At 36.6% G+C, this 14,822-nt stretch overlaps 1 protein-coding gene across 8 annotated transcripts in view; it reads right to left on the bottom strand.

The window, feature by feature from the left end:
- The window catches only part of MYO9A (myosin IXA), a 269,595-nt gene that overhangs the window by 164,880 nt on the left and 89,893 nt on the right, over positions 1–14,822 (bottom strand). For all 8 annotated transcript variants that reach the window (XM_022579925.3, XM_022579928.3, XM_022579929.3 and 5 more), the window contains exon 12: positions 4,761–4,882. In XM_022579925.3, coding sequence (XP_022435633.1) covers positions 4,761–4,882 — 122 coding nt within the window. The remainder of the gene's footprint in view (positions 1–4,760; positions 4,883–14,822) is intronic.

Here is a 14,822-nt window from a genome sequence, read left to right as displayed (position 1 = left end):
TCCTTCTCTTTCTGACTCACTTCACTCTGTATGACAGACTCTAGGTCCATCCACCTCACTACAAATAACTCAATTTCGTTTCTTTTTATGGCTGAGTAATATTCCATTGTATATATGTGCCACATCTTCTTTATTCATTCATCCGATGATGGACACTTAGGTTGTTTCCATCTCCTGAGAATGATCTTTGATATCAGACAGTCATTGCTTAGATTACCAATTCTGTCTGTGACAAGCTAGGTACAACCTTCTTTAAGAACTGGTTTGTTAATACATAAAATGAGTAAAATGAGGTAACACAGTGCTAGTAGAATTAAACACTAGTTAAAAACACCTAACACTAGCTGACATCCTATAGGGATGACATAAATGTTACCTACTTTTTTATGTTGCCAACACTGCCATTTTCCTAGACAACTAGGCCTGCTTTTGCATTCAAATACTATCCCATCCTCAAAATATCTCAACTATCTAGGCTCTTCCTCTCCTTTCCAGAACTCTCAGCCATTCTAGAATGGATTACAACTCTTAAACAATTTCAGAGAGTACCGCAACAGCCTCTACAGTAGCCTCAGCGATTCTAATTTTACTTTGTTTCATGTCACCAAATGGAACTATCAAAATAAATTTTCCTACAATAGTGTTAATTGTGTGCCTCTCCTACTCTGGAAAACTGGAATCCAAGCTCCTAAGCCTAGACCAACCCAACCTCTGCAAACTTACCCCTCACTACTCCACAGCAGAATGCTTCTTTTCAGGAAGGATGCTCACCTCATTGTCTCTAGGTAAAGGTTTATTTACCTTCTAATCCTCTGAGTAATCAAAAAGCTTATGATTTGCTTTTCTCTTACTTTTGAATGGAGAAAAGAAATTTTGAAAGGAAGGAGGACAGATATGAGAACAATTTTTATTCCAAACAAGGAAAGATGGAAAGAAAAACTCTCCACATGTCCTGCATTCAACAAACATTTGTGGATACATACTACATAACCAAGCAAAAGGGCTTGGGACAGAGTCAGAGTGGACACTGTGCATTTCAAAGCTCTTCAGCTAGTGTTCCCCAAAGGCTACCTGCAGGGGCAGCCTTAGAGTGGTGTTTCTTTGCATATAAGAAGTACCTCTGGGAGCTTTCAAAAATACCAATGCCGGTACCCCATCTCCTGTGATTCTACTGAACTGATGCTAGACCAGTGTAACTGATGTAATAGTACATCAGTACTATTTAGAAGTTTCCCCAGGTAATTCTTATGAACAGGCAAAATTGATAAAACGCTGTCCTAAATGAATGCTTTGATCTTAACTTCAGTTTGTTAAAATGCAGATTCTGATTCAAGAAATCCGGGGTGTAGGACTTCCCTGGCGGTCCAGTGGTTAACACTCTGCATTTCCAGTGCAGGGGACACGGGTTTGACCCCTGGTCAGGGAACTAAGATCCTGCATGCCGTGCGGACATAAAAAGAAAAAAGAAAAAGAAATCTGGGGTGGAAGTATGAGACTCTGTACTTCTAACAACCTTCAGGGTGCAGCCAGTGCTGCTGTCAGCAGATCACACTAAGTACTATAAAAAAGACTGATAACACTCTTAACTTTGCTTACACCATTCCTCCTTTCTAAATTCCACACTGCATCCTTTAGAATCTAGTTTATAAAACGTGAACAGCCAGTAGATAGCAAAGACAAGATTAAATAAGACTTCTAACTTCCAACCCATGCATCTAAAGCACTACAAACACACTGAATGAAGCAGGAACACCACTAAGGATATATTTCATGTAATGTATTCCCCACAGAACAAAATATTTTTAGAGGAAAAATACTCAAAGTGATTCCCAAAACACCTCTTCCTAAATGAGACTAATTTATTTTCAACCTCTCTTTGTAGGTACATGACAGAGGGAAAATATTTCATGCCTTTGCATCTTCTGGAGTGTTAAAGCATAAAGACAAAGCTGGTCCATTTACAATGGGAGTTAATAATAGGACTGACTGACTGACTTATAAAGAAAGGAAAGTAATACTATGGTTTATTAAAAATTTTTATGGAGAACTAATATAAAAGCATAATTGAAGCGATAATTAAGAGATTATTCAGTCCAATCTCCCACCTACAATAATACCCTGACAGATGATGCAAAATAATTACTATAATGGGAAATTTTATTACTTTATGAAGCAGTTGCTAATCAGCTCTAATGATTAGAAAGTTCTTCCTTATATTGAGCCAAAGTCTGTCTCCCTGTAATTTCTGGCCATGTGACTTAACCCCAGAAGCTTTTGGGTAACAGCAAAGAGGTGCCATTCTCTTCATGGGGTAATACTTACATTTATGTGAGGTACCAACTGACCAGGTAAAGATGGTCTTTATAAAATAAGATGTGCACTCAATGAAATTTTGCTTAAAGAATAACAGACCAGACAAAACCCCTTTGCTCTATTCATGTTTTAATTATATATCCACTAGCTCATTTGCTGCTCACAACCACCATAAGATATACAGCACACAGCATTATAATTTATCATCATCATTTCCTTTTTGCATGCAAGAAAACTGAGGACCAAGGATATTAAGAGATTTGCTAAGGGGAGTTGGAATACAACCCTGAACTTCTGACTCTACAGCCTAAGTATTATGGTGAAGCAATACAGGACAATACTTCAAAGCACATGCTTATTACTCTGCTCTCTGTATCTATGTGTTTGTTTTTGTTTGGTTTATTCATTTATTTCGTTTTCGTCTGTTCATTAGTTTTTTATATACCAGAGGGGATGGGGCAGGGGGGAAGGCAAAATTGGTAAAAGGGATCAACTGTATGGTGACAGAAAATAAATTTTTGGTGGTGAGCACACTGTAGGGTATACAGAAGTAGAAATATGATGTTGTAAACATGAAATTTATATAGTGTTATAAACCAATGCTACCTCAATAAAAAAGGAAAACAAAAGCTCAGGTTAAAAAAATAAATAAATAAAGCTTAGTTAGAAATACCTGGAGTCCAGGTATTTGAATTTGAATATTTGAGTTTGAATCTCGAGTCCATCATTTACTACATATATGATCTTTTTCTCGATTGCTTAAACTTTCTTGTTCTTTTACCATAATATAGCTCAAACAAAAAGAACTGCTTATCATTTCAATATCTACCATAATGGGTCTCAACACTAAATATCAAAAATCACCTATGACGCTTTTCAAAATAAAATACACCAGAAGTAAGGTATGCAAGCTGAGTTAAGAACTAATAACCTTACAGCTGTATAAGAGACAGTGTATGTTTCAGGACATATAGAGCAATACAAGAAACTTTCACGACTTTGGACATAAAATTAAAATATTTTTTGTGTTGGCTGCATTTTAATTCATTTAGATTAATGGAAATAAATGTGATAGACTGGTGATAGAGTGGGTAGATGTAACTGTTAGCAGTCTCCTTTCCAATATATTTTGCATTCTGCTATATTACTTTATAATTCTATGTAGCAATTCTGTGTTTATGGCATATTAACAGGGTGACATATAACTTACCATATATACCAGGATATTCTGAGAGTAAAAGTAGGCACCATTAATAACTAAAGTGAACAACAGGCATAAACTTTAGATTGTCCCACACAAACCTGGTATATAGTCATCCTATGATAGTAAATGCTTAATATTTTATATTGTAGTTTAATGAGTATAATATTAAGCTAGGAATCAGGTGAACTAATTCAAGTTCTAAATATTTTACTGAAGAGTCACAGAAAACCAACACATACTTCACCACTTTGGTTTCTCCAATTCTAGATTTGCCATCTCTTAGGATAATTAAACTATAAATAATACTTTATAGAGCACTGAGAACACTCTGGAGGATGCTATAGGAAGCTTTATTTCTGAAGCATACATATAAGTTTAGTATATTGAACAGTGTTATCAAGGGACGGCAAATATCTAGCATGTGTTGCCACTTAAAACCTGCACAGCCATGGCAGATATCACAAATCTATTATTATCTTCTCTTCTGCAAAACAGGAAAACTGCAAACACATCTCATATATAAAACTTTTTTTTTAAGAGGACTGAATAGTCAAAGATATTAAATTGAGCTGGTAAGTTAATGGGCTTTATGTAAGTTATACAGGCTTAATTTGGTACTTGTAAATAGCACTAAGTAGGCCTTCTATCTATAATTCTCCAAGAGTTAAGACAGCAGGAGGATTTAGAAAGACCGTTTTTTTTTTTTACAATCAGTTAATTTACCACGTAAAATTGCTGTAAATGATAATGTGTACAGATTTTCTGTTCAAATATTCAACTGTAAACTTCTTGTTAAGACTGTTATCTTTCTATTGCTTTTGTATGGAATGACACTGCAAATAAAAAGGACCTTCTTTAACTGGAAAAAAAAACCCTTTTTTTTAAGTTAATTTTTATTGGCATCTAGTTGGCAACTAGACGCCAATAAAAATTAAAAATAAACCCATTCTTAAAACACACATACACAAACTTAATTCAAGAAGACAGGAACACAAAACAAAAAATAAATATAAACCAACAAATCTAACATCAAAGTGACTCTGTAGAAGAAATCTGGAAAAACTCAAGGAAAAAATGAGTTCTATAGTGAAGTCCATCCAATTTTTTTGGAAACACGCACAAAAAAGCCATACATGGGAAACTTTGGCTCTTTACTCAATAATGTTAAGAAGAAAACGTAGGGCTTAAGAAGACATGAAAAGCCCAAATGGCCAATAACAAAACTGAAAAGAATCATACTCACTTGCTTTCTTCATCCAAAAGATGCAGCAGGCCTGTTGGTTTCTTGCTAATAAGATTTATGCAACAGGTATTATCAATATAATCTATATTGTGCCAGCTGATACCTTCAGCTCTATATTCCTCCTAGGAAGTAACATATTAACAATATATTCATCTTGCGGAAAATAACAGGAATGTGAGAATAAGGACTAAAAAGCTTTTACCAGGATTAAAAGAATAGTTTAAACTTTTTTAAATCACTAATCCACACAATGGAAGAATGTATAAATTTCACTTGTATAAAATCTCGATATAGGGTATGTCTGTTTTCTTTTAAAAGTGCATGCAACCAAATTTTCTGGTTAGAATCCTATTTGTGATTCCACTCAGATGAGAATTTAGGGCTGGATTTGTTTTAGCCACACTATCTGATGACTGCACTAAGGAAAAATATAAAATGAAAAAGCCTAATTTCTCCCACACAACTCTAAGCCATCAAAAAGAACTGCTGGATCGTCAACAATGAATTTAATGAAACAATGTCTGGGAAAAGTGGAAAACTATCACCTCCAGTGATCACTGATATAAATCATATGGAATTCATACACACTGAACTTCAGCAAAATAAAACTCTTACACCACCTTTCAAAAGGTGGGGGCAGGGTAGTTTCCCAAATTTCAAGACTAAGTAACTCAAAGCTCACATACTAGCAACTATTCAGAACTCTCTTATGAAGCCCCCATTGGTCCTTCCTCAATTTCTATACTAGGAAATCTTCTTTTATCCATGTCTGTGATGCTTTAACTTCTAAACTGTCAGAAAGATGCCCCTGAGCACAAAGAAGTTACGTTTCCACACTGCACTGATATTTAGGCACCAAATAAATATCCTGTTCATCTGACGGTGTTCGTATTCACTGATTACACTTGCACACTTCTCTACAAATACGGTGGTTTTGTGAAATAGTGATTTTGTAATTTTATCATTCTTTCCGTATTATCATTATCCTGTAAAGAAAAAGTGGACCCTACTATAAACTACAGTCATTCTAATTGGGAAAGGTAAATGCTTAATTCTTTCCTCGTAATTAACAATTTCACAAGTAAGTAATGCTATACAAAGGTCACCCCCAAGCAGTGGTAAGAAAGTCTTTTCCCTATTCTTTTTCAGAGCATGGATAAAAAGCGTACTAAATAGTACGAGCATATGGATTTTTATCGACATTACTAGCAGTCCAAAATCCTTTCTCATCCCCTTTTCCCAATGATGATTCAGACCCTCTTGCCCAAAGTTAACTATTATCCTAATTTCTAATACCATTGATAAGATTCACCTGTTTATAAATATTATATAAATAGAATCATACAATACATATTCTTTTCATCTGGCTTTTTTTCTTTTACTCAACATTATGTTGTAGGATGCACCTAAAGTTCATTCATTTTAATTGCTGTAGGGCTGGGGTTGTGGAGTACAACATTTGCTCATTTATGCATTGTCCAGGCTGCTTTCTCAATGTAACAGCAGAGGTGAGACCATACGGCCCCCCAAACCTAGAACACTGATTTGTCTGGTCCCTTTACAGAAAAAGTATGCCAAAATCAGCTACGGAGATTAAGTCTCAAACTTTAATATACAACAGAATCATGTGGAGAGCTTGTTAAAAACAGAAGGCACAAACCCAGAATTTGTGAATAAGTAGGTATAGGGTGGGATCCTATATTTGTATTTCTAAGGAGTGCCCAGGTGATGTCAATGGTACCAGCAGGGGTAGGAGAAGAACCACTCTTTGAGAACCAATGCTGTTGAGTATTTATATACGATGTATTCACCCATTTATATACTATTAATAGACATTACACTTATTTCCAATTTCTGGCCATTCAAAATAATGACATTATGAACATTTCTATATAAAACTCTTGTTGAACATTTATATACATTTTGAGCATGAAACCACAGGCTTATAAACTACACATGTATAACCTCAGAAGATACTGCCAAACAGCTTTCTAAAGTGGTTGTATCAATTTATGCACCTACCACCAGTGTAATGGGACTTCCCGGTGCACAGTATTTCTCTAATACTTGTATTGTCAGACTTTTCCATTTTAGTCACTCTGGTGAATGCTTAGGAATATTTAATTATGTTTTTAATTTTATTTTCCCTAATGACTAATAAGTGAAAAATCTTTTCCTATGTTTACTTCCCATTTGGATGTTCTCACATGCCTGTGTTCCTGATAAAAATTCTTGGAAAACAACCTTGCCTTGTTCTCAGTCTTACGAGGAAATCATTCAGTCTATTTCCATTAAGTTTGACATTAACTGTTGGTTTTTTTGTAAATGCCCTTTATCAGGAAGTTCCCTTCTATATGTACCTAGCTTGCTAAGGGTTTCGTTTTGTTTTTAACAAGAATGAATATGTAAATTTATCAAATGCTTTTTACATTTCTACTGAGAGCACCATGAATTTTTTCTTTTGTTTTGTTAATAGATGAATTAAATTGATAGGTGGTTAGATGTAACATGCAACAGGAAAAACACCATTTGGTTCTGATGTATTATCCTTTTATATATCTTGCTAGATATATATTTGTTTAGAATTTTTAAGTCTACATTTATGAGTGAAATTGGCAATTTCCACTTCTAATAATATCCTTCACAGATTTAGAAAGCAATGTTATCCTGGCCCCCAAAATGTGTTGAGAATTGTCCCCTTTTTTTCTATTCCGCATAAGAATTTATGTCAAACTGAAAATAATTCTTTCAAAGTCAGCAGAATTCATCAGTGGTGCCATTTTGGCTTTCAATGTTCTTTATGGAAAGGTTTTTAATTACATATTCAATTTCTTTAATAGTTCTAGAGTTAAACTTTGTATTTCATCTGTGTCAGTTTTGAAAAGTTTTTTCTCATATCATTTAATAAGGCTTACAGACATGAAGCTGTTTAGTATATCCTACTATCTTTTTAACATGTGTAGGATACACAATTATGTGGTCTTTATCATTGGAATTCTGGCTATTTATATCCCTCTCTGTCTCTCTCTCACACCAATTTCTTAAGGGTTATATCAATGTTATTAGTCATTTCAAAGTATTACTTTTCACTCTGTTGATCCTCTCCCATAATATAATTGTTTTCACTTTTATTTAATCTTTTTTTTCTTTATTATTTCCCTCTTTCCACTTTCCTTTGGTTTAGTTTGCTGATCTTTTTCCAATTTGTTAATCGTTGCTCTTCAACCTTCAAATCTTCTAACAGCTATAAAATTTTCCTCTAAGTAAATCATTAGTCACACTTCTTTAGTGGCTCAAGTGCACCTTTAGTCACAAGTTTTAATATGTAATATACTAAGTTCAATATATTTTCTAATTTTTTTCAACTTCTAGGCTATCTAGAAATTCATTACTTAATTTTTAATCATAAAGTATTTTCCAGTTATCTTCTTGTTGTTGGTTTCTGATATAAATTCATTATGGTACTGAGATCTGTGTGATTTCAAAACTGTGAAATTTGACCCTTGTTTTACGGTCCAGTATATAAGCAAATTTTGTAAATTTGCAGTTATCTATATATGTCAGATAAGTATTTGCCTTAAAAATCTTCTATATCCTTATTTGATATAGGCCTCAGACCCAGGGAAATTGGCATTCTGACATCAAGGGCAGGCAGAACTAGGTACCCTCAAAAGCACCCACCCGGGCTTCCCTGGTGGCGCAGTGGTTGAGAGTCCGCCTGCTGATGCAGGGGACACGGGTTCGTGCCCCGGTCCGGGAAGATCCCACATGCCGCGGAGCGGCTGGGCCCGTGAGCCATGGCCGCTGAGCCTGCGCGTCCGGAGCCTGTGCTCCACAACGGGAGAGGCCACAACAGTGAGAGGCCCGCGTACCGCAAAACAAACAAACAAACAAAAAAACGCACCCACCCAATTCTCTGGGTGCTTTACATCTTCTGTATCCTTACCAATTTTTTGTCTGCTTGTTCTATCAGCTATTCAGCAAGGTATGTTAAAATATTCCACTAAAATTGCAAATATATATTTGTTTTTAGTTTTATCAATTTCTTGTTTTATATACTTTGAGGCCGTATTATGAGGTACCTATAAATCTGGAATTGTATACTTTCTGATGAACTGATCCTTTTAGTATTATCAAATACTCCTTTTTTATCTCTAGCAATGCTTAAAGTGTGATACTAATACAGTTATATCAGTTCTTTTGTTTTTGTTAAGGCTTGCTAAATCTTTTTCCATCCTTTTACTTTTAACCTTTCTGTATACTTATATTTAAAGAGTCTCTCTTAGAAGGAGCGATTTAGTCTTATTTTATATTCAGCCTGACAATCTTTGGCTTCTAGTTGGAGTAATTAGTCCATTTATATTTAATGCAATTACTGGTATTTGTGGGATTAAATCACCATCTTACCATTTGTTATTTGTCCTGCTTTCTTGTTATTGCTTTTATACCTCTTTCTTGCTTTCTTTTGTATTACTAGAGTTGTTTTTACTTCACTTGCTTCCTATATTAACTTGAGGGTTTTATATTCTTTTATTACTTGGTGGTTATCATAAAATTATAAGACACATTCTTAACTGATCAATGTCTAACAGAGAAAAAAATCTTCTATCACTTGGCATTTAATACAAAGATATTACAATACCTTAAATTCTGTATCCCTTCCTGAATTAAATGCTATTGTACTCACATGTTTTAGTTCTACACAGACATTAAACCACAAAAGATATTTTTATCTTTGTCTAATTTTGTTAAAATTCATTTAGATTCACCCACTTTTTTACATTGTTCATTGCTTTTCATTCATTCCTTCAACTCTGAGTGACAACAGGAATAATTTAGTTACTGCCTAAATAACATGCTTCAGTTTTTGTTTTTTTTTTTTTGCGGTATGAGGGCCTCTCACTGTTGTGGTCTCTCCCGTTGCGGAGCACAGGTTCCGGACGCGCAGGCTCAGCGGCCATAGCTCACGGGCCCAGCCGCTCCGCGGCATGTGGGATCCTCCCAGACCGGGGCACGAACCGTGTCCCCCGCATCGGCAGGCGGACTCTCAACCACTGCGCCACCAGGGAAGCCCCATGCTTCAGTTTTAAGGAAAATATCCCACTGTCTTCTGGCATCCACTGTCTCCCCTGAAAGACTGACTTCCAATCTTATTGTTGCTTCTTTTTTTTTTTTTTTGCGGTACGCGGGCCTCTCACTGTTGTGGCCTCTCCCGTTGTGGAGCACAGGCTCCGGACGTGCAGGCTCAGCGGCCATGGCTCACGGGCCTAGCTGCTCCACAGCATGTGGGATCTTCCCGGACCGGGGCACAAACCCATGTCCCCTGCATCGGCAGGCAAACTCTCAACCACTGCGCCACCAGGGAAGCCCTTATTGTTGCTTCTTTAAAGGTACTGTTTCCCCCATCTCTGGCTGCTTCTCAGATATTGTTTTCATTGGGGTTTTTTTTTTTTTTTTTGGCCGCATTGGGTCTTCATTGCCGTGCGTGGGCTTCTCACTGCAGTGGCTTCTCTTGTTGTGGAGCATGGGCTCTAGGCGTGCGGGCTTCAGTAGTTGTGGCACAAGGGCTCAGTAGTTGTGGCTCACGGGCTCTAGATCACAGGCTTAGTAGTTATGGCGCAGGGGCTTAGTTGCTGCATGGTATGTGGGATCTTCCCGGACCAGGGCTCGAACCCGTGTCCCCTGCACTGGCAGGCAGATTCTTAACCACTGTGCCACCAGGGAAGTCCCTGTCTTTGTCTTACTGTATGGCTGTCTTTGTTCTTATCATGTTTTGTATTCTTAGGGCTTCTCAAATGTGTGCTTGATGAAATTTTTTTGTTTTATGTTTTAAGTTTTGGAAAATTCTCAGCCATCACTTTTTTCAAATACAGCTTCTATCCTATTCTCTCTCTTTCACATACATCTTTCCAGAATTCCTGTTACACAGATGTTAGACTTTTTTACTATGCCCTATGTCTCTTACACTGTTTGTATTTTCCTCTTTTAGCTTTATTCATCAGGCTGTTATTTCTTCTGGCCAATCTTCCACATCACTAATTTTCTCTTAAGCTATATCTAATGAACTGTGAAAAACTAATGTTTTTAAATTCACTCTACTTTTTAGTTCTAAATTTTTAAAATTTTCCTTTAGTTCTAAGTTAGTTTTAAATTTTCCTAAATTTAGGATTTTTTTAAAATTTTGTAGTTCTTTAATAAAATTATCACTTAAAAAAATTTCTTGAAACCACTGTTACTTTAAAGTTCATGTCTGATAAACTCATTATCTGGATCCCCTATGGTATATAGTCTATTGTCTCACTTGGTTCTTATTCATGTTGGTTTCCTTCCTTGTATGTCTTAAAAAACAAACTTCTCAGTTAAAAACTGAATGCTTGTATATGAAAAAGTATAGAGATAACTTTAGCACCAGAATGATTTCTTCCTCCACTGGAGACTGAATTTGCTCTTAGCAGGTGGCTAAGAACGCTGGAAATTCTACACTATTTTAACCCAGTCAAGAACTGAGATTATTTTAAACTGGGCTTCAGTCCCTATGATGCCTTCAGTATTTCTGCTTTACCTTTACTCTAAGATATAACCCATGGAGGTCTTCAACCTAAAGCCTGTGGGAGTTGCCAGGGGGTTCCTCCTTGTTCTTTAATCTGGAGAAAACCCATTTAGGCTTCTCAGATTCTCAAGCCTGACTCTTTCAGAATCTGGCAGCCCTCTACCAGAACAGAAATGTCTCTAGGAACAAAGCAGTCCCCGAATGCTGGGCTCAAATCCCTGGGTTTCGTGCTTACATATCTAAGCCCTATAAAACTTCACTTATTTGAAGGTACTCCAATGCTTTCAAATATGTTTTGTTCAGTTTTTTTTTTTAGGTGTTCTGCAAGCAAGTTTCGTCAAAATTTCCTAGTCTGACATCCCCAGAAGTGGGATAGACAAAAGAACAACTCACTAGATTATGAACTCCACAGTAAGATCCCTGAACTCTAAAATGTCTATCTTCAGTGCCTAACAGTGCCTGATACATAATTGTTATTCGATTTACTGATGAATCAATGACCTAAGGAATAATTCTGAGCAAGTAAAGGAAATAAGAAAAGAGCAGTATTACAAATGATAACAGGAAACAGATTTTCAAATCACAGAAACCTCTTTTCATCTGTCTCTTATTCCACATTATCTCTATAAATACCTTGATTCAGGACTCAGAATCACTCTCCCATACTACTTCAACTGGCTCACGGATTATGTCCTTCTCTCCAGTTCACCTCTCTTCAATCCATCTTCCACAGTTCCAATTCAAATCCTCTGCTAAATATACTTCAAATAGCTCCTCATTCTCTAAAAGAAAAATTCTAATCTTCTCTGCACAACTCTCTGACCCCAGGCTATTCCATCAAACTTATCTCCCTTCCTGCCTCCATCCTTATGTCCTATATTTTAGCTATATTGAATCATTTCCAATTCATCAAAACTGCTGTGCTATTCTATGCCTCACAGTTTTAAAGATACTGTTACCTTTGTTTAAAATATCTTTTCCCCACTGACAGTCTGGTAAGCTCAACTTTCTATTCAAAACTCTATTCCAGAATCACCCCTGGGAAATCTTTGCAGACTTTCAGTAAGTTCTAATCAATTTCATCCTTTATATCACTACTTTACCTTATATCTGATTACCTTATACCTATCATCCTGCATGGCACCTATTACATCTCTCTCCCATCCTATGTGCATATGTACTAATTTTGGGCAAAATTTAGAAGTGAACTTCAGTAATCAAGATTTTCAAGATGTTTCCTCCCAAAGCATCTTTGGTACTTTTTTATTTCTGTGTTTTATTTATTCAAAAAATTTAATCTACTTAACTGATTCTCTATTCAACTGAATTTAACAAATAGTTCCTGAGTACCCATCTCATAACAGGTACCAGACCAGTGATACACAAATAAATAAAACACTCAATATTTAAACTGACTTAAATCTCTTATTTCCAGAAAATCCATTTTAAGTAGAAAAACATGAGGAGGGAGAGAAAGGAAGAATAAAATAGATGTGGTGCGGGCTTCCCTGGTGGCGCAGTGGTTGAGAGTCCGCCTGCCGATGCAGGGGACACCAGTTGGTGCCCCGGTCCAGGAAGATCCCACATGCCGTGGAGCAGCTGGGCCCATGAGCCATGGCCACTGAGCCTGCGCGTCCAGAGCCTGTGCTCTGCAACGGGAGAGGCCACAACAGTGAGAGGCCCGCGTACAGCAAAAAAAAAAAAAAAAAAAAATAGATGGGGTGGCAAAAAGTATAAATTTTCTCTAAGCTTTCCAAAATTACATCAAAAGCTTACCCATTACATTACAAATAACAGAAGAAAATACTAAGACTTAAAAGAAAGAAAAAAAAAGCTATACCTTAGTATCTATGTCTTTTGATCCGTAATTCCACCACATTGCCCACAACTATGATATGCAGGGTAGCAAATAAATGAGGACCACCCACCCACCAAGTAGTTTTGAACACATTTTCCATCAACTGTAAGGTTTTATTTTTATACATGTTTTTAGGTAAGGCATTTCTCATGGCTCCTCCATGGCTAATCTAGACTTCTAAATAAGGTAAGAATAATTTCAGTTCACAATAAGAGAACACCTTTCTTCTTCAAAAGCAATTTAACCAGTCTTCTGTTTAATGATCCACAGAGCAATTGATGCTTTTCTTTGAAAAATACAAAACGCTGTCAACAAAATGCATTCCTCCACCCCTCCAACACACACAGCCATTTTAGGAGATAAAAATACTGATTTAGCATAATCTAGTAAAAAGAACACTGGATTGGGTAAAGAAACCAATCCCAGCTCAACTTTTGATTAAAAGCAAGAATTATGAAGCCAGAGTGTTTTGAATACAGGCTTTAGGCATCATTTGCAACACCAGAATAAAAAGAGTACCCACTTAAGAGTAAGCACTACATATATGTTAGGTGATATTATAACAAATAATACTATCTTTTAACAGCTCTATAAAAGAGTCTAGCTAAAAGGTCATGTGTTAAAAACTTTAAGGAATCATCAAAATGGCCAAGACTAATGCTGCTTGTGTGAATATTAATCAGTCCTTATAACTCTTGAAGTAAAACAGCAGTGCTTAAAGCCAGGACAGAGGACGGCAAGCCTCAATGACAGGAAAGACCTGTTGTGGTTTTCTGTTCATTTATTTTCTTCACTATTTCCTTTGAGGTGAATGTGAACCCTGCTTCTTTTTATACAAACTGAAATTCTGGGCTACAATCTCAACTTGTTACTGAATTCAAACTTGACTTGGAGAAAGAGCCCACATTTCCTTCAACCCTGCATTTACCCTAAGAATTCTCATAGAAACTGATGGCTTGCTCTTTCTACACTAATTCAGTCAATTTGAACTTCTCACAAGAAGTATCTAGTTACTCATTTTGGTCTCTCTACACTGTCCTATTTCTTTGTATCCACATTCCGAGCTCATTTGAGATTCTGTTAATAAGCTCCTCTATCCCATCCTCGAACTAAGAGATCAAAGGAATACAACAACCACACTTAACATTACACACACAGTGACCAAGCCCATGGCGGCAATTAAAAATCAAAAACATCAACAAAAATTCAAAACAAACCCGTATTTTTTCATTCAAAGGTGCAGTCAAACAAGCACATATTATTGATTCTAATACTTGAGGCCTATTAAACAAAAAAGAAAACCCTGTGTGATAAGGCCCCCAAACTATGCTCTGATCTGTCATTTGCTTACACTAATATGAAGTCAATAATATCTATATTGAAATACAACACTTAAAATACTTATCACGACTATGACTCAAAAATTTATGGGGCTTCTCTGGTGGCGCAGTGGTTGGGAGTCCGCCTGCCGATGCAGGGGACGCGGGTTCGTGCCCCGGTCCGGGAGGATCCCGCGTGCCGCAGAGCAGCTGGGCCCGTGAGCCATGGCCGCAGAGCCTGCACGTCCGGAGCCTGTGCTCCACAGTGGGAGAGGCCACAGCAGTGAGAGGCCCGCGTACCGCAAAAAAAAAAAAATTTATGTGTGTGTATGTGA

This window comes from Delphinapterus leucas, chromosome 2 (genome assembly GCF_059928025.1).
Source record: "Delphinapterus leucas isolate spDelLeu-1000000601 "Yukka" chromosome 2, BTC_Dleu_Yukka2, whole genome shotgun sequence".
NCBI lineage: Eukaryota > Metazoa > Chordata > Mammalia > Artiodactyla > Monodontidae > Delphinapterus > Delphinapterus leucas.
The sequence above is the reverse complement of the archived record's forward strand: the minus strand, read 5'-3'. Positions and strand labels throughout refer to the sequence as shown.